Source organism: Panthera pardus, unplaced genomic scaffold (genome assembly GCF_024362965.1).
Source record: "Panthera pardus isolate Hobbes unplaced genomic scaffold, ASM2436296v1 HiC_scaffold_12, whole genome shotgun sequence".
Classification (NCBI taxonomy): domain Eukaryota; kingdom Metazoa; phylum Chordata; class Mammalia; order Carnivora; family Felidae; genus Panthera; species Panthera pardus.
This window is the reverse complement of record NW_026526677.1, coordinates 93349787-93372891: the sequence shown is the minus strand read 5'-3', so window position 1 is coordinate 93372891 and position 23105 is coordinate 93349787. Positions and strand designations below refer to the sequence as shown.

The window sequence follows — 23105 nt, the reverse complement described above, 5'->3', positions numbered from 1 at the left end:
CTGGTCAGTACTGTCTTCATCGGGGAGAGATTCTTGTGTGGAACAAATAATTCAGGAAATTTTGATTCTCAGTGAGGATCGACTCCTCCAAGTTTTCTAGGTTCCTCCATGCTAGCTGGTGAGGGTCTTGTCCATTCAGATTATGAACAGAAAAAAAAACCCTCCAGGAGGACAATACTAATTGTCAAAAACAAACACCTTCCATTGCTCAAGGAACTATATTCATATGATCATAAAGTTTTTAACCCTATGCTGTAGGTAAATCATATCTCCTATTGGCAGTAATATCATAAAAGCCATACCTAGTAAGCATAGTCCTGTTTAAGGACTTCTTTGGGATACAAGAATCCTTCCAGGCATGAAGACGGGTAAAAACATTAGGGCTTTAGTGAACTACTTAACTATTTCAGACATAAGCAGCAACAGATACATTACAGTCATCAAAGACAGTCAGATACCTCTATTTGCCTACAACCTCCTTCCCATCTAGTGGGGCAGGGGTTGGGTGGGAACCAGTTGTCTGGTAAAGAATTATCCTGGATTAGATAGGTTGTTTTCATCTGACCTCCTACATCACCTCTGAAGTTGCTATATTAGCGTTTCTGTTAGATTTTGTTTACTTCACACCCCGGGCACCATCTCAAAGTGGTATTCAGATGATATTTATTTAAAATGTTAACTTTTACTAATATGTGAGGGAAAAAAACCATATTTGAGTATTATCTACAGTATTTCTAGGACAGCAGGGGAGAATCATTCACCTTTAAAGGCCTCCCACACAAACACCCTGAATTGCACACTAACTGGTCCATAATCAACTATGTCTAAAATTTAAGAACTACACATGCATGCATACACATTACAATAACATCTCACACAGCTTTACCATTACATCACATTGCTTCCCAAACACAAAGGTACTTTCTACTGGTGGTAAGACCTGTGTTTAAAAGGGAAATGGTGCAGAGCAGTTACCCCACCCCCTCCAAAACAGGTCACTTTATTCCTTTCATGAAAGTTTTGTAGTCTTTTTTTTTTTTTTTTTACTAAAAACTACCATCTATAATGAAAAAATAATCTATAATACAAATTCCTTCCATTAGTAATTTTTACGTATTTGGCTGTGACATCTAGATAAAATCATCTAAAAAGTAAGGTTATTAGAAATCCTCCATCAAGGTATCTGGGTACAAATATTAGTCTCGCCTGAATCTGGGTCAAGACTCAGTCAGGTGTTTTTTAAAAAGGTAAATGTTGACTTAAAGTTGACCCTTGAACAGCATGGATTTGAACTACAAGGTTTTTTTTTCAATAAATATATTACTGCAAATGTATTTTCTCCTCCTTATGATCATCTTAATAACAATTTCTTTCCTCTGGAGTATTCTGTTGTAAGAATACAGTATAGAATAGATGTAACATACAAAATACGTTAATCCACTGCTCATGTTATCAGTAAGTCTTCTAATCAACAGCAGGCTATTAGTAGTTAAGTTTCTGGGGAGTCAGAAGTTATATCCAGATTTTTGACTGAACAGGGCATCAGTGTCCCTAACACCTATGTTGTTCAGGGTCAACTCTACTTCAAAAAGTGGTTTTGTTTTGGGGTTTTTTTTTGTTTTTTTGTTTTTGCATTTTACATGCTGTAAACTACAGATCATAAATGCATGAAAAGAACAAATATTCATATGCTGACAAATACTCTATGAAAAACCTGAAAATAAGCATGTTTTAAGTGTATACATCTGTCTGTAGGCAACCTGAACATATTTAGAAAGTTGTTAGAAATTCAGGCAATCATAATACTTTTTACAGCTCATTTGGTAACATTTTTATATTTTACTCTTACCTTTATGAGGACTGCTAAAAGCAATAGCCATATGAAAAATGTACTGTCTACAAAAATGAAACATTTTCCATATGTGGCTCAATGTCCTGTGCAATGAAGGCAAAAACCATAACTACCATTTTCTCAGTGCCTACTTACTGTGTGTTGAGACTTAAGCAGTTTATATTTATTATTCCTAATTTTTACTTTAATGCTAAAAGAGAGAGTCCCAGGAAACAGACTGAGGAGTCTGTGCAGCAGGCTTACTGGGGAGGGCTCTTGGGAACGAATACCTGTGAAACTGACCGGAACAGGGTTGGGCGGACGAAGACGTTGGTTGAAGACACAGTTGCAGCAAAGGCCTCAGCTAACCCAAAGTGAGGTGTGGAAACTGGATGAACCTTCAGATTTGTCCTGAACTGGGGCAAGGAAACTGTTCCTTTGGATTTCAGCACGGACCAGTCACTGGATTCAGGCTTCCCTGGAGAGGGAGCCTTACCTTGGGGGAGACAGCTCCCTTGGGCGAAGGAATTCAACTGGAAGCTGTCACCAATCGTTGCTCCAGGCAGCTGGGGAAGGGGCTGGGTGTCTCATTCCTGGAGGAGGGGTCTGGGGACTATATCACATGTACGTGGAAGATATGTGATGCATTTCTATTTAACTGAAGAGAGAGCTAAGGGAAAGGTAAGAGCTTATTATCCAAAGTCACTAACAGAACTTCTTTAATGTAAATTTAGGTTTCAAAACTAGGACCTGGTGTTCCTCTCTTCAGTAGACATTGAAAAGTCTAGAAAGTCACTTTGTTTACCTTTTTGCCATAGTTGCCAGGAAGTTCACAGCTCATTTTAATATTTAGCGGATGTAACTATATTTACCTGGGTTACTCACTGCACCCTCTGATCTCTCATTTTCTATTTTTAGCTTTCTTCATATGCATATGCTTTTTTCGTACGTTTACATTATATATTCTAAACAACCCATCTCCTCTTTGTCATCTCTAAGAACACTTAGGCATAGGTAATGGACGCTCTATGGCCTCCTTTTGGTAAGCCACATCCTTAACCTTTTACTGCAGAAAAAAGTACTTCTACTTTGCAAATTCCTTCTGTAATTCAAACTTACTTCAAGAGGAGTCGGTAGTTCAATAAATGCCATCATTTATATAAAGATTTGAGTGAACTGAGTCTTTGACAATAAAAGCCTATTCTAAATGTTTTGATGCCTGTTGTCAACTCTTCCTTGGGAGTTCCAAATCAAACGTTTTTCACGTGTTTATAACCTTAGGACACCATGAATTATCTGCAAGAATTTTTAAAACCTGTGTTTTCCTACTGTGAGAAGTAACATGTATGAGCATAACATCCATCTGTACTGCTCTGTTTTGGCTATTGCATTGGACCGTTTATAATCACACTGTTGCCAAAATCTTACTTCAATTGTCAACATTTTTCAAAGGTGGGTTGACGGTTCATAAAGGGGCAATATACCACCTGCTGGCTTTGTGACATTATACAAATTAATCTCATTGTGCCTCAATTTCTCCATCTGTTAGGTGGGGTTAATAACAGTACCTCCATCACAGATTTGCTGTGAGTGTTCAATGAAAAAATACAAACAGAGCACTTAAAACAGTGCCTAAGAGCTTATACTCAATAAATGTTAGTCATTTTGATTGTTACAAAAATAATAGTCACACCACATGGAGACCACTTATAAATAAAGGTTAGTTCAAGTAGGGAAAGGTAACCCCAAAGTTTTATCACAAAGCACATGGTAGGAATAACAAACTGTAGCAGTCAGTATCAGAATCTCGTTTGGAAAACAAGTTTCAGTTACACCACATCATCTAGTGTTAAAGGAATGCTAGCTTGATTTTCTGAATTTTAGTTTTATTAGTACATAAAAGTATTTTACAGTTATTTTTGTTTGATAACACACGAGATCTACAAATAACAAGTTTACACCTAGATTTAGGTTTGTTACACATCAAGTAACATTGTTGTATAAACATGCTTTAGATTATTCAAGTTTCAGAAACACCTGGCTATACTAGCATAACTTCTTCAACCATTTGCTCTTATTTCCTCTTTCTTTATAAAAGCTAATTATCTAACCATTTTCAAAGGTTTGTAGTCCTGGCAAGAATATGGTGACTAACACTGACATATAAACCAAAGGGGAAACAAGGAATCTTAACTAACCATAGGAACATGCCTCACTCACTGGGCAGCCTGCTTACAAGAAGCTGTAGGTAGACAAACAGTGAAGTATGAATGGCTCATATATTTTCCTGGAGTTCAATGGAACAAAAAACATGTAGACCTCTCATTCCTTTTTTGGTGCATGGAAATTTACTGGAAGTAAAATCGGATTGACCACCACTTCTTGAAAATTAGGGTTTCATAGATATGTTAGTTCTGCTATAAAGTTAAAATTTCTCCCTTGATTTTTCCTCTTAATTTTATAATGTGGTTTACATTACTTATATAAAGGAAAAAATATTTTATACTGTTCTAAAACAGGTACAATCTGATCCCTCAAAATCCAACTATTAACCATGTCTTCTAATTTGCAAAAGAGAAGGGACATTACCTGGTTATACAGAAGACTGAATAGGGGTGCTCATAATCTAATGACTGAATGACTATTAACAATGTTGCACTTTGCTGCTTGATGGGGCAAACCCCAGTGACAACTGGACATACCACAATAAAAAGATATAAAGTCATGTAAATCATTCTTAAGAAAGTAAAGGCAAATGGTAACATTTGGTAAAGGCAAAAGTAACATATAATGAATAAGAGCTCTAATGTTCTAAGGTCAACAAGGCTGATATCTAGTAATATCGTATTTGAGGCAATTTCTTTCTATTGTGCTAATTGTTTTGAATTGCATATTTTAAATATCATATTGGTTTCTACCAGAATGTAAGCTCTTTGAAGGCAGGAGTTTATTTCAATTTTGTTCACTGATGTATTTCCAGTACCTACATCAATGGCCAGCATGCAGAAGCAGCTCAGTGGGTTTTTGCTAAACGAATGAATGAATGAATGAATGAAAGAAAATTCCTTAAGATTTTATATGGCAGTTGAGAGATTAAACGTAAGGTTGAGGTACTTTTTGACCTATCACACTCTTCTTTCTAAATCATAAACCAGCTCTTCCCATTTAGAGAAAGTATCTGCAAATTTAAAATAATAATAATAATAAAAGCAGTTTTTGATAGATACGAACTTTATTCTGGTTTTATTAATACCAATTACAAACATAATTGACTTATTTGAATAAATGAAATCTGAAGGTAGATAGTAGAGCGACAATAATACTGTGAGTTTCAAAAATTCAGGCTATTACAACAAAATAGTCTTACATAGGCTGAGAAAAGGCAACTAGAAGACGTATCTAAGTAAATAACTTCCATTCTATTGTATCAATTTATATTGACTGAAATATTATTTGGTAGCTCAAAATATGTAATTTATGAATACAGCCAAGAGCACATATATAAAAATAAACTGATGGCTGTTATTCCTAAAATGTCTGAGAATAAACACAGGTTTGTATTTTATACTAAGGAATAACAACACTTCCCACTAAGTGACAAGAGAACACTCACTTGATTAGTGCCAAGAAAAAAAAAGTAAGCATTTCCATTGGCTCTCAAGGACTCTCTCAACTACAACAGGTAAGAATTAAAACAGATTTAAATACATGCCTTTTTCCATTCGCAGACATTTTCCAATGATTTGGAACAGTAGGGGGAAGACTCCGCATAGTTTACAAACTCCAGATATTTGCAACATATGCATACTAGGCCCAGATTTGTTAAGCATTCATCCTGAATACTGAATGCTGTTTCTGCAATGGTCAACAGCAGGCAGAGAAGAACACACTGCATGAACCGCTCCCCAGCCCCAAACCAGGATTAAAGAGTACCCAATAATCAAAGCAGTCCCAACAATCAACTGTTTAAAAGTTAAAGCTCTTTGTGGTCCTGGTCTGTTTTTGAAACTCAAGACATTCTTTCTGCCATTTTTAAGCCTTTTTTAAACATTACATAGATACAACCTTCCAAGAGGGGGGAAAACTGCTCTTCTACCTCAGCCTAGCAGTATGAGCAACTTCCGAGTGCCTGTATGACAATCAATATCTGAAACTGGAGATGTGAATTTTAGTTCTTGCCCTCTGGTAATGTTAGAAAAAAAGAGGGGAAAAAAGAAGGCAGGATCATCACTTCTGAAGTTTAGGGAGATTAGAATCCAAGAGTCTAGAGTACATCTTAGAGGTAACAGAGCTGTGCCAAAATGGTATTTTAGTTGGATTTCACTAGGTTCTAGAACCAACTCTAAAAATTCAGGCAATGAAGCACTGTGATGATCTTTGAGGACTACAACAAAGAATCCTGTGTAAGCTGGTAGAAGATTTAACAAACCCCATAAAATTTTCAGATTCCTAAACAGCCCTGCTGATTTTAGTATATCTGAAATCTATTGTCTTCTGTTTTCATGGCCACTGTTTTATTGTACCTCTTGTCTAGCTTACTGCAAGAAGCCTCTGAGTGATCTTTGTCCTTCCCATCTTACCCTTGCCAATTCATTTTCCACATTACAGCCAGTCCTAGGACCTAAGACTATGTCCACTTCCCAGCTTACAGCTCTTTGATGACTAAGTCTAGGGTCAAGTCTAAACCCCCTAGTACCTCATCTCACCTCTTATGTATGTCTCCAGTCTCATTTCTGATCACTTCCCACCTCCTTTCACCCTCTTCCCTCTAACCTCAGGCTCCAGCTAGCTAGAACTACATCACATAAAACATTTCACCAGACTATTGGGGACATGACCTGTTCCAAATTAATGCTTCTGAAGTTTTGATGCCTTAAATCTAAAAGAGCACAATGATTGGAAAAAAAAAAAAAAGCCAATGTCACCTCAGTATCTTCTAATTTTCTTTTATCTAACTGCAGGTTATAGCCCACAAGTGGGATGAGTTGGGAAATCAATTTTAGTAGGTTGTGACCACCTTTCTAAACACCCCAAGTGGGAGATAAAGAGACAAGGCACAGGGGATCAAGAAGCGTCATGGTAAAGAGGACCCAGGGCCAGTGAGGGTGGCTAGGGAGAACAGGGTGAATGGGGAGCTGGTACAGGTTGGAGGGGATGGGTGCAGGGGAGGAGCACTTGAAGACTGCCAGTGTGGGGGAGGGGATTGGCTGAGCCCGCGGGCACAGTGCATACATGTGATAACCGGGAGGCGTCGTGCCCCACACCAGGTGTTGGCGTACATCAGCAGGACCACGACAAGCAAACCTGAGGTATCCCTGGTCTACTCCATGCCCTCCCACAATGTGTCGCTGCGGCTGCAGGGCCTCCAGGAGAAAGACTCTGGGTCCTCCCGCTGCTCTGTGAATGTGCAAGACCATCGAGGCATAAATAGGAGCCACAGCAGCAAAACTTTAGAACTCAGTGTGCTGGGTAAGTGTGAAGCACACACTTTGCAATACCGCCCCAGCCCCCAGGGAGGTCAGGCAGGTCTCTCCCAAAAGGCTGCCTGTAAAGGTTGGAGGAGGGCAGATGGAGTGACAGAAGAGGGAGGCGGGGAGTGTAGGAGGTGGTGGAGGTGGGGGTCTGTTGGTTCCTGGGGATTGAATTTTTAACCTGTCTCCCTGCTTTAGTTCCTCCAGCTCCTCCGTCCTGCCGTCTCCTGGGTGTGGCCCGTGTGGGGACCAACGTGACCCTGAGCTGCCAGTCCCCCAGGAGTAAGCCAGCTGCCCAATACCAGTGGGAGCGGGCACCCCCATCCGCCCAGGTTTTCTTTGCACCAGTTTTAGGTGAGGGAACTTCTGGAGACAAATGAGTGTGTGGCTGGGGCAGGGAAGGATGAGAGGTACCAGGAGGGGGGGTGGTGAAAAGGGGAGGCAATGCTGCCAAGTACTGGGGTAGAGGAGGTGTGGTGGTGGTGGTGGTGGAGGAGGACTACGTACCTGTAGGGAGGAGACTAGAGAAAGAGCCTACCAGGTACAGGCAATGTGTTGGGTGTGTTCGTGTGCTGTATACTTATGATACTCGAGAGGACATATGACCTGGTGGTTCTAGAGCCAGATTAGCTGTGCTCGAATATAATAGAACATACCAGAGGGCACTGCACATAGTTAAGTAGCACGTCATTTTGTGGATTAAATAAGTGAATATTTGCAAAGCACCTAGAACAGTGCATGGCACATAGCAAATGTTACAGAAGTGTTGGCTACAATCATTATTATTTTGTGGAAATGTTTCAGTTAAACATATATATTACGTGACTATTAGGCCACAGGGTAAAATATATTTCTTCTTACTATATGTTCAAAAGATGCATTGCTTTGGTTTTTTATTCCAGTATATAAGAATGAGATATGTAATAGATACCTGCACAACTACAATCTAACACTATAAAAAGGTCATCTATCAAAACATATAAATTGTCTAGAATTGGTATGCCCACCATACTGTTATTCCAAAACTATCTGCTCCACCCTTTCTTGGTTCTTTAAGACACCACTAACGAGTCATTTGTAGATTCTAAGTCATACCTTCACCAAATGCCATGCACTATAGCAAACTGTTATTCAGTTGAAAGGCATGACTTTTTTATTTAATTAATTTAATTAATTTATTTTTTTTTTTAAGTAGGCTTCATGACCAGTATGGAGCCCAACACGAGGCTTGAACTCAAGACGCTGAGATCAAGACCTGAGCTGAGGTCAAGAGTGGGACGCTTAACCAACTGAGCCACCCAGGTGCCCCAGAAGGGATGACTTTTTAAACAGCTTACCACTTATAAATCTTCTTTGAGTGAAATAAGTCAGTCAGAGGAAGACAGATATCATATGTTTTCACTCATATGTGGATCTTGAGAAACTTAGAAGACCATGGGGGAAGGGAAGGGGGAAAAAATAGTCACTTATAAATTTTCTGGAACAAATGCGGTATTTGGATGTTTCCAGTTTAAGATTCTTGAACAAAATATATTTTACTATACTGGCAGTTTACACTGTTCTCGGTTATGCTGCCTCTGGTCTTTTACCCCAAGTGCTCATCTCTAACTAACCTCTTCTACTCAGTTCAGTGCACTCTACCTTCAGGATCCACCTCCTGAAAGCCTATGATGACGTGCCTTTCCTGTGTATGCCTGAAGCACCATGAGCTTAATGTCAACGTGTCACACAGACCTTGCTCACAACCCTGTAACTGGCGCTTTTGTAGTCCGAATCTTTCACTGGAAGGTGGACACTCTGACGGTAAATGGTACACTGCAGCATCTCTAGGACCTACTGCACAAGGCACTCAAATATTTGTGGTGAATAATAATAATAATAAAAAAGTAAGTCCCTATTTCAGACTTTAGTATTTGGAGAAACCCTGTGATGAAATCTGTCAGCTGGGTCTGATGAAAGGGAATGGGTAAGATCTCCAAATCCTCCCACAGATTCTTGCACTTTAGCCAAGAGTTAAGCTCCACATCTTTCTCCTGCTTCCTAAGGACAGTGGAATTCAAGGGTCCAGTCCCGCTACGGCTGCCAAGAAAGATATCAGAAAGATGCTCAGAGTTCTAAAGCAGTGGCCTCCCACTGGGGTATTCCTACTCTTTCATGATTAATCAAGGCATCATAAAACCTTAGGGATTCCTGGCATTTCCAGCTGGCATGTATTTCTTACATGTAAAGCTTGGCCCCTGAATTTAAAATAACCAAAGCAATATAGGTTAGGGATATTGGTTTTCTTTAAATGTTAAGTGGAATATTGTCTGATCATCAACATTCTCAAGATACATTTGATAAAATCTACAGATACGAATGTTGCGTGGATTTTTCAGATTCATAGTACATTACTGAGTACATTTTACAGTCAATGCTCATTTTATTCATCTCATACTAGATTTAATATTTCCTATATCCTATTAACATCCTGTAAACTTTCACCTATAACAAAAAAACTTTAATGTCCATTTTAAAATGTTCAAGAGAGTACAAAAAGTCTTTTGGGAGCACAAAAACAAAGTTTGAATATCATTATTCCAAAGCTGTTCTGGCCAATACAGTAGCCACTGGCTACATATATATGACCATTTAAATTAAACTTAAAGAAAATTAAAAATTCAGTTTCACACCGTCACACTAGCCACAGTTCAAGTGTTCAATAACCACCTGTGGCTAGTGGCTATTGCTCAGTGGCTGATGGACAGTGCAGACAACAGGACACATATATCACATAAAGTTCTATCAGACAGCATTGTCCTAGAAAATCAAGAATATGACACTGTTTGCCCTAGCTAACTGAGATTATAAGACTTTATTCTGTGCACTAAAAGCTCTTCCTCCCTAGTAGGGTGGACCATTTTTCTTTACTTGTATCAAGGTTCCTCCTACTCTGGGGTAAAGACACAGGGAGGGCAAAAAAAAAGGAACCTTGAGCTTCCCCTAAAGGTTTGAGTATGTAGCTAAGAAAACTGTTTCGTAAAATAGACTTCTTTAATACTCCAAATAACAACTTTTTACCTGCACTGTTCAATATGGTAGCCACTAGCCACATGTGGCATTTATAATTTAAAATTAAATTAATTAAAATGAAACACAATTTAAAATTCAGTTCCTCGGGCACACTAGCCACATTCCAAGGTCTCAACAGCCACAAGTGACTGGTAGCTATCACAATGAACTGTGTTAGATATAGAACATGTCCATCGTCACAGAAAGTTTTATTACACAGCACTGTTTGTACTATGTGCTTTCTAAATTCTTTTTTCTTTTTACGTATCATCTTATTGAAGGATCCATAATAACTTCATTCCACTCTTCACTAGATTTCCCCAAATGCCAAGAAATAAACTCAGAAGACTATTCATCCAAAGTTTTAACATGTGCTTGTTAGACCCTCACCTCCTAAACTGAAAGACTGTAAGTGTATGGTCGGTAGTCCAAGATGGTCTATTCCTTTAAGATACACATCAAGCCTCTATCAGACTCACAAGCAGGCAAGCGTTCTGGAACACACAAGCCTCTGGATGACAGTGGCATGGGAACAACAGAAACAGAATATGTAAAAAATGGAAGCAAACAAATCTGACCCAATCTTTCTTGCAAACGATTTGAGTGGTATACCATATTTCTCGGAAATCTTTCAATGACCATACAGAGGGAACGTCTTGTCTGCAAACACCAGAGAGAAATCCTCAGAGGTGGGTGGAGTCTAGTAAAATGCTACACAGGGACACAGGTTATCTGCTGGCTTCAAGCCATCTTTACCTCACTGGTTCTCACAAACAAATGACAAGGCTTGAGGGCTAAAACGAAAGGTCAATATGTAATTTGTCTGCTAAAGCATGAATTTTGTTCTAAAGATTATAACAATTACTAATGAATAAATCTAAGCAATACCCCTAAAACACTGATCATTTTGGTTGCTAGGCAGAAGACTCCCTACCACTTTGAAATTTGTCTGATGAGCAACCAGTACTGATCCAGCAAACACAAGCTTTTTAGGTCATACAATCACCTTGCATTTCATCTCGAGGCAGAGCTAGAAGTACACATCTGTTTCAAAGACATAAAGCCAACTCTCAAGAGGCAAATTTTTGGAGAACACCCAAAAATATGGGACTTGAGAATGAGTTTTGCAGTGCATCAGATTAACTGACTGAAGTGTGAATACAGCATCTGGCTCAGAAGTGAATGCTTTCATGAATGCCAAGTCTAGATAGATCTTTCAACTACTACAGTATGGACTGTGATGAGATCTCTCCCTCCTTTGAAGTCATCACACTTATTGTCTGCTTTAGTCATATGACACTTAATCAAATACTGCCATCACATACCATCCCTTGTGTTGTCCAGCTTTTAACTCTTTGATGTGTCTATACATACTTCAACTGCACTGTAAGCTCTTTATTTATCCTAACATCTAGCATACAGCCCTGCACATAGTAAGCACTCAAGTTATATGGTGAATGGAGACATGATGAAAAGGCCTATAGAATAAGAGGAAAATCATGCAATCACCAGATAGAAAACCACCCATTTGTTTATCTGGCTCCAAAATTAGGCTGGAATTGTTAGTGGACGGATTTTCTTCTGGCAAACGAACAAAAAAAGCAACAAAACTTCAGAACCAAACAGTAATCTGTGCAGTAAGGCAGTATCAAACACATCCATTTCCAAATGACTGAACGAATACCAATAAATGGACATGTCGGACTTCAAAATGAAACTCTTTGCAGCAATAAACAAATGTTTATATCTGACTTTAAGCTAAAACCCTGTGCACTTAGAAATATACACATTCACTTAGATAGCATGCAAAAATAGTACTTTGGTAGCAAAATCCAAGAACTATTAATTTCAAAATTTACAATTTCAATAGATAAGAAGTCTAAAACAGTCCAAAAAAGGGAAGTGATATGTTTTTCAGGTTATTCAGGAAGGTAGCCAGGGAAGAGGCTGGGATGGGACTCAGCTTTCTGATGCCTTCTTGTGATGAGATGAAGGCTGCTACCTCAACGTACTGAAACTATGATTAAAGGAAAGTTTCCTGGAAAAACCGAAGTTCCTATATACCTCTTCCCTCCTTTCAAACTTGGAAGAAATTGTTTACTGAGTTTTCATAATTGCATTTTAATGCATATTTCAAATGCATTGAGCCAGAAATTTAATGGACACACAGGATATTCCTTCCCTGTGACCCTCTGACATGAATTCACATTTAAGTGAGCACATTAGTCCGTACAAAAAGTTCCTCATGGTCCATATTTTACTGTACTTTTTCTATTGTGTGAAATTCAAAGCACAAAGATTGTTGAATTTCTTTTTGCAGTTCTCATCAAGACAATAAAGTAAAAGAAGAGCTTTCCGGTTGCGCCTGGGTGGCTCAGTCGGTGAAACGTCCGACTCTTGATCTTGGCTCAGGTCATGATCTCAGAGTTCGTGATATGGAGCACTGAGTCGGGCTCCGGGCTGACAGCATGGAGCCTGCTTGGGATTCTTTCTCTCCCCCTTTTTCTCTCAAAAATAAATAAATAAACTTAAAAAACAAGAAGAAGAGATTTCCGAATTACTCATTCTGAATAAGCATTTCTGAAACTGGGATCTAAAGATTTGCTTTCAGGTATCTGAGACTCTCTGAGAATTTTTTAAAGTTGTGTTTTTATTTTCATAAACATACTCTGTCTGGATTACTTGGAGACATCCACCTCATAACTGTGTAAGGCTACGGTGTCAGTGACGACATTTGCTTCTTTGCTTAAGATTACATTTATACTAAGTCTTCTAGAGGGACAGAGCTTAGTATTCAATGAAAAATTTTTCAAACTGGGTTTCAGTCTATGTCTTTGAATTAAAGTCTGAGTAACACTGATCTAGATCTCTATACTTTCCAAAGTTCTCCTTCTAGACTGTATTTGATAAATTTAATAAATATGTGTCCAGTGTCTACTATGTGCTAGGCACGGAAATATGGCAGTGAATAAGAGAAACCAGAACTTGTCCTTACAGAGCTTATATTCTGGCAGGAAAGACCAACATTGTTAATGAAGAAATCTGGTTCCTTGGTTGAAATCACTTAACAAGTAGAGAAAAAAAAATACATACAGTTATCTGCCCTCCTGTCACCTACAACTGTTGATCAGAGTGGACAGTGGATTCACTGTCAACATGTTCTCAAAATATTCTAAGAGCTTGAGGTCAATTTGGTCTTATCTGTTTGACATCAGGTGAACAGATCCTCTTTTAAAAATTCTTCAGGGGGGCAGCTGGGTGGCTCAGTCGGTTAAGCATCTGACTCTTGATTTCGGCTCAGGTCATGATATCATGGTTTGTGAGTTTGAGCCCCGCTTCCAACTCTGCGTGACAGCATGGAGCCTGCTTGGGATTCTCTCTCTGCTCCTCCCCTGCTCATGCTCGCTCTCTCTCTCTCAAAATAAATAAACATTTAAAAAATTAAAAACAATTCTTCAGAGAAGCTCAATCTCCTTTCCTTGCTTTAGGTTATGCTTCTCATAAGTGGACAAAGACGCAACTAGCTATTTTCTGGTTGTTTGAGAAACAGTTTTATGGAGAGATTTATATTCATTGAGGTTTTGATTGCACAACACTTTACCCTTTTGATTGGGAAATTTCTATGGACAAAATCAATCAAGCCAAAACAGTTACAAATGCCTAAGTACACTTCTAAACTCATGAAAAGTTCATGGGTGGATGCTAACCAGCACGGTGCAAAAACTCCCAGAAATTTAACCTTAATGACCTTGAAATTGAATTTATAACTTTATTCTTTAATAGAACAATCAATGAGATTCAGAACACAGTGGCTCCTATTAGCTACTACTTTAATCCTGTCTATAAACTACTACTTTAATGACACCCTTGTTAAGGGGGTATAAAAAGAGAGGGTCGTAAGAAGACCTAAATGTAAACATTATCAAGTAAACCAATTCAATTCTGTAATTGAGAAGTGGGTGCCAAATTCCCTGAACGACAGTCAATAAGTTTGAAATATCTTAGTTTCTGGACCAAATTTTCTAAGCGACAATGTCCCGGGATGAACACTACTTGAGCCAAGATCTCTCCAACTTTGGAACAATCTCCTCCGTTAGCGTGATTGTGATTGTTCTCACTGGGTTTTTACCCAAGGAGCTGGGGGGGAAAGTGCCATCCCTGCCAGAAGAGAAGTACACAGATACTATGACTATTAACAAGAAGTAGTTCATTGAAAACTGGGAGAAAGATTCCTACCAGAATCTTTTAGCAGATACTATGACAAGGGAACTAGCTTACCTAAAAGACAACTCCCTCTCTGCCAATAATACAAATCTGAAAGCCTAAAGGTCAAAACAAACAACGGAAAGATAACCTGGCTGGTGGTAAAAATTTCTAGCCCAAATTAAGCCTCTGTACCTGAACACTCAGATCCACAGATAGCCAGATGCACACTGAGAGCTTTACTTTTCACCACATCCGGCACAATAACTAAAGCAGGGAAAAACTGGCTTTCGTGAAGGAGCTTAGTCAGAAACATAGAAGGGCCTCAAGCCAACCTAACTCTGGAGACATCGACACTCTACAAATTCCAGACCAACTCTCAGCCAGGCTAACTTTAATTGTGCCCCTAACTCCGCGATAACAATACACTATCTGACTACAACCGAGCCTCTTCAATTCTCCAAAGCATCTCAAGTCTTATCCTTCGAAGCTCAAGTTAGAAAAGCAAGGCGACTGACACAAAGGCCAGTCGTCCAAAGGCGCTTTTTGCGTGGCTCTGCACTGCCACTCATTTGAAAATTCCTAAACTGAGGGCTCACCGGCCCCCCTCTTCTATCCTTCCTCAATTCCGCCCCGGCTGGTAAGCCTCGGCCTGGGAGCCCCTCAGCCTGGAACAAAGCGAGGGGCCCCGGCGGTGGGGGCGAGAGGCGCCAGCGACACGGGAACTGCCGCACAGCGCACAATGAGAAACTACCAACTTCAGAGCGTAGGAACATCAATTGGCAAGAAAGAGGGGCGGCGGCAGGCACGCCCAACTTCAAACTCAGGAAACCTACGGGCTGGCGGCCATCTGGAAAAAAGCCCCCTTCCCAGGGAAAGAAGAAAAAGGCGGAGGAGATGCGAATCGCCCACCGGGCCCCGGAGGGGAGCCCTGAGCTCAGACCGGCCCCCGCCCCCGAGGCCCGCTTCCCCGCCTTCTCTCTGCCTCTGGTTCGCTGCCCCAGGCCGGGCGGCCGGTTACCTTGATGCGCTCCCGGCACTGGGAAGGGGTCCGCTCGTAGCCCAGCTCGGCCAGGGCCCGGGACACGCGCTCGTACATGGCTGGCCCAGGGGCCTTGCTGCCGAACACCGTGCCGGCTCCCTCCAGCTGCTGGTACCCGCGCCTCCACCAGCCGCTCGTTGCCCCATACTGCGATGAGCGCGTTCGTCTCGGCCGGCGTCCACGACATGCCCCGGCAGGCGGCGGCGGCGGCTGCCGCAGCCCCGCCACCGCCGCCACCAGGGGAGAAGGAGACCGAGGACGAGGCGGCGCTGCGGCCCCCCAGCCCCAGCCCGAGACCCCCAGACGCCGCTGCCCCCGAGCCCGTCGCACTGCCCGGCCCGAGCGGGGAGGCACCCCGAGGCGTGGAAGGGTCGGACAGCGATGGATTTCCGTCGCTCAGGCCACCAGGAGAAGCCGGGGAGAGCACCTCCATCTTCGGGATTTTTAGCGGCGAGTTGGCGGGCAGCTCCGAGCCACAGGGCGCAGCCATCTTCCAAGCGGCCGCCGCTGCACCGCCCGGAAGTGACGCGCCCGCGCATCCGGCCGCCGCGGTCTCCGGGGCTGCCCTCGGGCCTGGCTCGCCCGAGGGCGGGCGGCTACGGGCCCCTGCTGCCGAACGGAGGCCGTCCGCTTCCCCCGGCCTCTCTCCGCGGGCCCTACCGCGCCGCCCGCTCCTCTCCCGGGGTGAGGGGCGGGGATGAGGCGCGCCGAAGCCCCGAGCTGACGAGAAGGGTGGGGGCATGAGGGCGCTGGTGTGAGGAACAGATTGGAGCCTTCCCACTTCCTCTCCAATCTCAGCCCCCGGGAGGAGGGGTGAGGCCCGCGAGGGGGCCCAGAGTTAAGGAGGACTTGACCATTTCCCTCGCTCTCTCTCTTCTCTCCCTCCGCTCTGCCTCCCCTCCCTCTGAGCTGGCCTCGGGGCGCCGAGGCTGACGTCCAGGGCGGAGACTGGGGAAACCTGCCGAGGGCTTCTCCGGGAAGCGCCGAGGCTGAAGGAGAGCATTTCTGGGGGAGGCTTTAAAAAGCAGTTGTGGACCAGGGTTAGAGTTGGTTCGCTGTGGCTTTTCGAGAAACCCTTGCGCCATTATTTGAGGAACAGCAACTCTGGCTCCAGTTAAGATCTGTTTTCCAGTTAGCCTGGGTAGGTGTGACCATGTGTAGAAAAACTTAGATGTCTTTATCGCGTCTGTACTTTGTAGTTTAAACATGTAGGAACTCTGGGGCCCGGCAGAAAAGTTACTTTCCAAAACCATTCTCCATCATCCCTGATTTGGAAGTTGCCTCGTTTTCCTACTGTATTTCACACCCTGGAGTGTAAGGAGTTTGAAAAGACGGCTGCCAATTATGGCAGCTCTTGTGACCTCTGGTAATTAGTTTATCAGCCGTTCCTGAATACTCCTCAAAGTGCTGCAGTTTAATGAACATTAGCACGCCAAAGCCAATAGTAGCTGTAAGGTATTTCAATAATCTTCAAAGCCGAATATCTGATTGTTTATCTTGAATCCTTAACTTAAAAGCCTCAGCGGATCTTTTTCAAATATGTGGAATTTTTTTTGGAAAGCAAATATTTGTTAGGTTTTTAAAAGAAAATGGAGCTGAGGGGGTGCCTGGGTGGCTCAGTCCCTCAAGTGTCCGAGTCCTGATCTCAGCTCAGGTGTTGAGTTCAGGGTGGTGAGTTCAAGCCCCCTATTGGGCTCCTGCCCGGTGTGGAAACAATGAATGAATGAATGAATGAATGAATGAATAGATAAATAAATAAATATAGAGCTGAGGTCAGCTACACCCTAGAATCACACTAAGAGAATAATATGCTTAGAAAGCCAAAGGAATAAGCAGTAGGGATGAAGTAGAGGAGGTAACCGTCTCTATCATATTAAAAGGCCCCCATAGTTTTCAGTATGAGGAATCATAAAGAAGTTCCAGAATTTATGCTATATTTTCCTCTTTTTCTAAGAAAAAGATATGGTCAAACACCTTGGTGAAGAGTATGGATTCTATGGGAGTTGGGAAGGGGTTAAAAAAAAAAAAAAAGTTTGGATTCTAGAGTCGAAATGCCTGGCTTCAAATTCCAGTTGTGCAACCTCAGCCAATTTAGTTAAGCAATCTCTCAGTACCTTGCTTTCTTCATTTATAAAATGGGGATGACCTCACAGCATTGTTATGAGAATTAAATGGGTTGATACAGGTAAAGCCCTTAGAAGGGTGCCTGGTTCACAGTAAACGTTAGATGAACATTAGCTATTATCTCATTTGGGCTATGTGACAGTCCTCTCTTCTGCACGATTTCACTTTCAGGGTTTCAGTTGCCAGTGCCAAAAGGCAGTCAGGAAGCAGATCGTCCTGATTTATGGCCAGAAGGTCAATAGCCTAAAGCTATCTCACAATGCCTCTGTCAGTCACTTCTCTTCATCTCATCGTGTAGGCAGTATCTCATCTCACATCATCGCAGGAAGGGTGAGTACAGTACGATAAGGTATTTTGAGAGAGGAACCACATTCACATAACTTTTGTTACAGTACGTTGTTATAATTGGGCTATTGTTATTGTCATTAATCTCTAACCATGGCTAATTTATAAATTAAACTTTATCTTAGGTATGTATGTATATGAAAGAACATAGTACATGTAGAGTTGGGGACTATGTGTGCTTTCAGGCATCCACTGGGGGTCTTGGACCAATCCTCTGTGGATAAGGAGGACTACTGTAGGTTAGTTAATAGAGACTCTTTCCTTTGTCGCTTTCTCTCCACCACTAGCTTTCAGTGTCTTCATTTTCAGTTCTTTTAAGGGCTCTTATGGCATCTCAAACACCTGTCAAAGCAAAATTCACTCTTATTCCACCCAACAGTACGTTTTTTAATGTCATAAGGTATTTAATGTGCATGAAAGGGGAGAGTCATGCCTAAATCAGAGACTCCGAAGAGTTTTAAAATCACTGCTTATCCTGCTCTCATTTTCCCAGGAGCCTGAAAAAGAGCCTCCCTCCTTCTTTTGTTAATTCTGGATGATTCTCAAATCAACTCTGACTCATGCAGGAAGCCTTCCTAGATAAAGTGGGTTGACTGGGAAGTCTCCCTTCCCACAAACTTCTGTTTCTAGACATTATTTCTATATGCCCCCCCCTTTATTCCCACAGCTCATCAGTCTATCCAATGAGAAAAAGTGTCAAAAATAAAATTTCCAGTAATATCCTGAGGTTACAATTAATTCAATAACATAAAAGCCATTAATATGTACTACACAGTATGGAGGCATTGCTGCATAGGCAACCTGGATCATGTGCTTGTCATGCTGGCTAACCATGGCTGATCCTGGATTCCTGGAGCTGTGTGATGTGCTCCTTCAAGGCTTCATAGTTCAATCAGAATTTCTGGAATGTGTTTGAAGTAATGTACTACACTTTTTGTGGATTCAAATGATAGCATGAGTAGATGAAAAACCTATTTGAGAGATAATGTATACAATGTCTCAAAATAATGTGCAAAAGAGGTCAGACCGATACAGAGTCATCAACCTGTAATCCCCTTTAATTGCATCATCCCCTTTTCCATTTCCTCCACAATCTATGCCCAGTATTTGTTTTCTCAACTTTTCGTTCTTTTTTCCCCCCGTTGATTATCTTCCCTATGCTGTATCTTTTATTCCCATGACCTGTTCATTCCATAACTAGAAGCCTGAATCTTCCCTTCCCCTACATCTCTTTTGTGCGTTTCCTTACCTCCCTCCCCTCCAGCAACCATCACTTTGTTTTCTGTATTTATGAGTCTGTTTCTGCTTTTTGTTTGCTTGTTTGTTTAGTTTGTTTTTTGGATTCCAAATATACGTGAAACCATATGCTATTTGTCTTTGACTTAATTCACTTGGTATTATACTCGCTAGGTCTATTCATGTTGTCACAAAGGGCAAGATCTCATCCTTTTTATGGATGAGTAATATTCAATTGTGTATATACCATGTCTTCTTTATCAATTCATCTGTCAATGGACACTTGGGTTGCTTCCATATCTTGGCTATTGTAAATAATGCTTCAATAAACATAGGGGTGCATGTAACTTTTCAAATTGGTGCTTTCATTTTCCTTTGGGTAAGTACCCTATTGTGGAATTATTAGATTGTATGGTATTTCTGTTTTAGTTTTTTGAGGAAATTCCATACCATTTTTCTCAGTGGCTATACCAATTTACATTCCCACCAACAGTGCATGAGGGTTCCTTTATCTCCACATCCTCATCAACACTTATTTCTTGTCTTTTTTACTCTAATTTTTTTAATGTTTATTTATTTTTGAGAGAGAGAGAGACAGAATGCGAGTGGAGGAGAGGTAGAGAGACAGGGAGACACAGAATCTGAAGCAGGCTCCAGGTTCTGAGCTGTCAGCACAGAGCCTGATGCAGGGCTTGAACTCACAGACAGTGAGATCATGACCTGAGCTGAAGTTGGACTAACCAACTGAGCCACCCAGGCGCCCCTCTTGTCTTTTTTATTCTGGCCATTCAGGCAGGTATAAGGTGATAATCTCATTGTGGTTTTGATTTCCGTTTCCCTGATGATTAGTGATGTTGAGTATCCTGTCATGTGTGTGTTGGCCATCTGTATATTTTCTTTGGAAATGTCTGTTCAGGTCCTGTGCCCAGTTTGTAAAGGGATTGTTTGTGGAGTTTTTGGGTATTGAGTTGTATAAGTTCTTTATATAGTCTGCATATGAACCCTTTTCAGATGTATCACTTGCAAATATCTTCTCCCACTTAGTAGTAGCCTTTTCATTTTGTCGACGGTTTCCTTCACTGTGCAGAAGCTTTTTGATGTCGTCCCTGTAGTTTATTTTTGTGTTTGTTTCCCTTGCCTTAAGAGACATATCTAGAACAATGTTGTTATGGCTGATGTCAAAGAAATTACTGCCTACGTTCTATTTTAGGAGTTTTGTGGTTTCAGGTCTCACATTTAGGTCCTTAATCCATTTTGAGTTTATTTTAAAAGAAAGTGGTCCAGTTTCATTTTTTTGCATGTGGCTGTCCAGTTTTCCCAGCACTATTTGTTGAAAAGACCATCTATTTCCCAGTGCATATTCCTCTGTGCCCAGTGTTTGTATTTCCAACTTTTGTCTGAAGCCTCTCCTAATCAGTTGGACAAAAGTTCTCCGTCTAGTACCCACTCACACAATTTAGCATTTCACATTAATGTTTTCTGTTTCAAAAGCTTTATTCATTCTGTTACATACTTACTCCCTTGCTGTGTTTTATGACTGTCAGTGTGTTTGCTGTTTCATCTTTTTTTCCCTTCATATTCCACATCAAGTCCTGTTACCTCTGAAATCTTTCCTAAATCTGACTACTTCTCAACTCTAGCCTCCATCATGTCTTTCCTGGACAACTGGACTTTCTATGTGCACACTTGTCTGCTTACACAGTAGCCAAGGTGAATTTGGTTTTTTAAAACTTATTTCTTGTGAAATGTAACATGAATACAGAGGAGTATATGAAACATACATGTACAACTACTGTATGGTTTATTATAAAGCAAATAGTGCATAGCCACAATCAAGTCAAAGAAATAGAATGTAGATAGCACTCTAGAAGCTTTGCCCCATAATCCCTTCCCAATGTTAAACCCTTATCTCCCTTATAGAGATAACCACTATACTGACTTGCCTTTCTTTATAATTTTGTCACTGTATCTCATCCACCCAAGCACTGTCAGAAAGGAATGTAGGCCCACCTTGCCAAGCTTCCAACTTTTAAGGAAGGCCAGAAGTCTGGCTTTTAAATTTTTTTAAATTTAATTTTAAAATGTTGCATTATTTTTTTTTTTAATTTTTTTTTCAACGTTTTTTATTTATTTTTGGGACAGAGAGATTCAGAGCATGAACGGGGGAGGGGCAGAGAGAGAGGGAGACACAGAATCGGAAACAGGCTCCAGGCTCCGAGCCATCAGCCCAGAGCCTGACGCGGGGCTCGAACTCACAGACCGCGAGATCGTGACCTGGCTGAAGTCGGACGCTTAACCGACTGCGCCACCCAGGCGCCCCTGCATTATTTTTTTAAAAATATGGCACTGCAGAAAAAACAAATCTTTGCTGGTCGAACCCCTCCCCCCAAAAAACAATAATTTTACCATTGTATCCTACATCACTAAAAGTTTTTCCTGGTTTTGATTTTTTTTTTTTTTTGTAAGTGAAATTACATGTATTGTATATCTGGCTTCTTTCATTCAGTATTATGTTTTTAATTAAGAGTCATCTATTCTGTATGAGGCTACAGTTTATTCATTTTCATTGCTGTAAAATACTCTTATTTTATGAATACGTCAAATTTTATTTATCCATCCTACTATTGAATTTTGGGCTGTTTCTAATTTAGGATATTATGAAAAATGCTGCTACAAACATTCTTGTCCATGTCTCCCAGCGCATATGGTCAAGAGTATATGCCTTCCTCCCTCTCTTCTTCTCTTCCTTCTTTCCATGTGTATACCCAATTATTCCAACTCCATTTTCTGAAAAGACCATCCTTTCCCTCCTCCTTTTGCAATGCTATCTTTGACTTAAATCGAGTGTCCATATGTGCATGGGTCTGTTTCTGGGCTCTTATATTACATTGGTCTATTTGTCTGTCTATTTTTCTGTGTTCCCTGCCACAATATCACACTGCCACAATAATGAGTCACACTGGCTTTATAATAAGGCTATGTCAAGTCGAGAAAGTCCTTCCTCCTCCTCTTCCTTTTCTTCCTCCTCCTTTTTCAAGAGTGGCTTTCTATTCTTGATCCTTAATATTTCCATATACATTTTAGAATTAGCTTATCAAGTTCTACAGAAAAAGCTGTGGGCATTTTGATTGGTATTACACTGAATCTATAGACCAATTTGAGAAAAACTGACATCTTTATAATAATTGGTCTTACAGTCCTTGAAAATGATGTCTCTTCAGGTGCCTGGGTAGCTCAGTTGGTTGAGCGTCTGACTCTTGATTTCAGCTCAGGTCATGATCCCAGAGTTGTGGGATTGAGCTGCACATTGGGCTCCCCACTGGGATCGAGCCCTTCGTCAGGCTCCGCACTGAGCATGGGGCATGCTTAAGATCGCCTCTCCCCGTGCCTCTATCCTCTACTCACACTCTCTCTTTCTAAAGAAAAAGAAAAAGAAAAAAAGAAAAGGAAATGATATCTCTTGGGATGTATCCTTGGAATGATATCCCTTCATTAGTCGTTAGTTTCTCTCAATAAAATTTTATAGTTTCCTACACAAAGGTCCTATACACTTTGTTGGATTTATCCCTGGGTGGTTGGTATATTTTTTAACACTCTTATAAATGGTATCATTTCTTAAATTTTATTCTCTAATTGTTTTTGCTGGTATGTAAAAATACAATTGATTCTTGCGTGTTTATTTTGTACCTAGTAATCTTGATGGAACAGTCTTTTAAAACTGTAAATCATTACATGTCATTCCCTTGTTAAAAACCCACCAATGGCTTCTTATTATAAAAATATAATCCAAACTCTTCGCAGT

General features: G+C 40.9%; 2 protein-coding genes and 1 long non-coding RNA gene across 5 annotated transcripts in view; 2 read left to right on the top strand and 1 right to left on the bottom strand.

Moving 5' to 3' along the window:
* The window catches only part of MSANTD2 (Myb/SANT DNA binding domain containing 2), a 31928-nt gene extending 15470 nt beyond the window's left edge, over positions 1-16458 (bottom strand). Inside the window, 2 exon segments of the mRNA XM_019433450.2 lie at positions 15578-15712; positions 15714-16458. Of these exon segments, the coding sequence (XP_019288995.1) occupies positions 15578-15712; positions 15714-16340 (762 nt within the window). The 5' untranslated portion in view covers positions 16341-16458.
* Positions 7018-7710, top strand: LOC128776203 (endothelial cell-selective adhesion molecule-like). The gene is made up of 2 exons (XM_053900328.1): positions 7018-7300; positions 7501-7710. The coding sequence occupies exons 1-2, from the start codon at positions 7159-7161 to the stop codon at positions 7680-7682; spliced, it is 324 nt and encodes a 107-aa protein (XP_053756303.1). The 5' UTR covers positions 7018-7158; the 3' UTR covers positions 7683-7710.
* Positions 16169-23105, top strand: part of LOC109257394 (uncharacterized) — a 29704-nt gene continuing 22767 nt past the window's right edge. For all 3 annotated transcript variants that reach the window (XR_002075964.2, XR_008421261.1, XR_008421262.1), the window contains exons 1-2: positions 16169-16282; positions 17894-18052. This is a non-coding gene — a long non-coding RNA (uncharacterized LOC109257394). The remainder of the gene's footprint in view (positions 16283-17893; positions 18053-23105) is intronic.

Bases quoted from the DNA above. Each gene is read 5' to 3' on its own strand.
- LOC128776203 (XM_053900328.1), top strand. From the start codon at position 7,159: ATGCCCTCCCACAATGTGTCGCTGCGGCTGCAGGGCCTCCAGGAGAAA. The intron at 7,301-7,500 runs GTAAGTGTGAAG...TCCCTGCTTTAG, and splicing joins TTTAGAACTCAGTGTGCTGG to TTCCTCCAGCTCCTCCGTCC.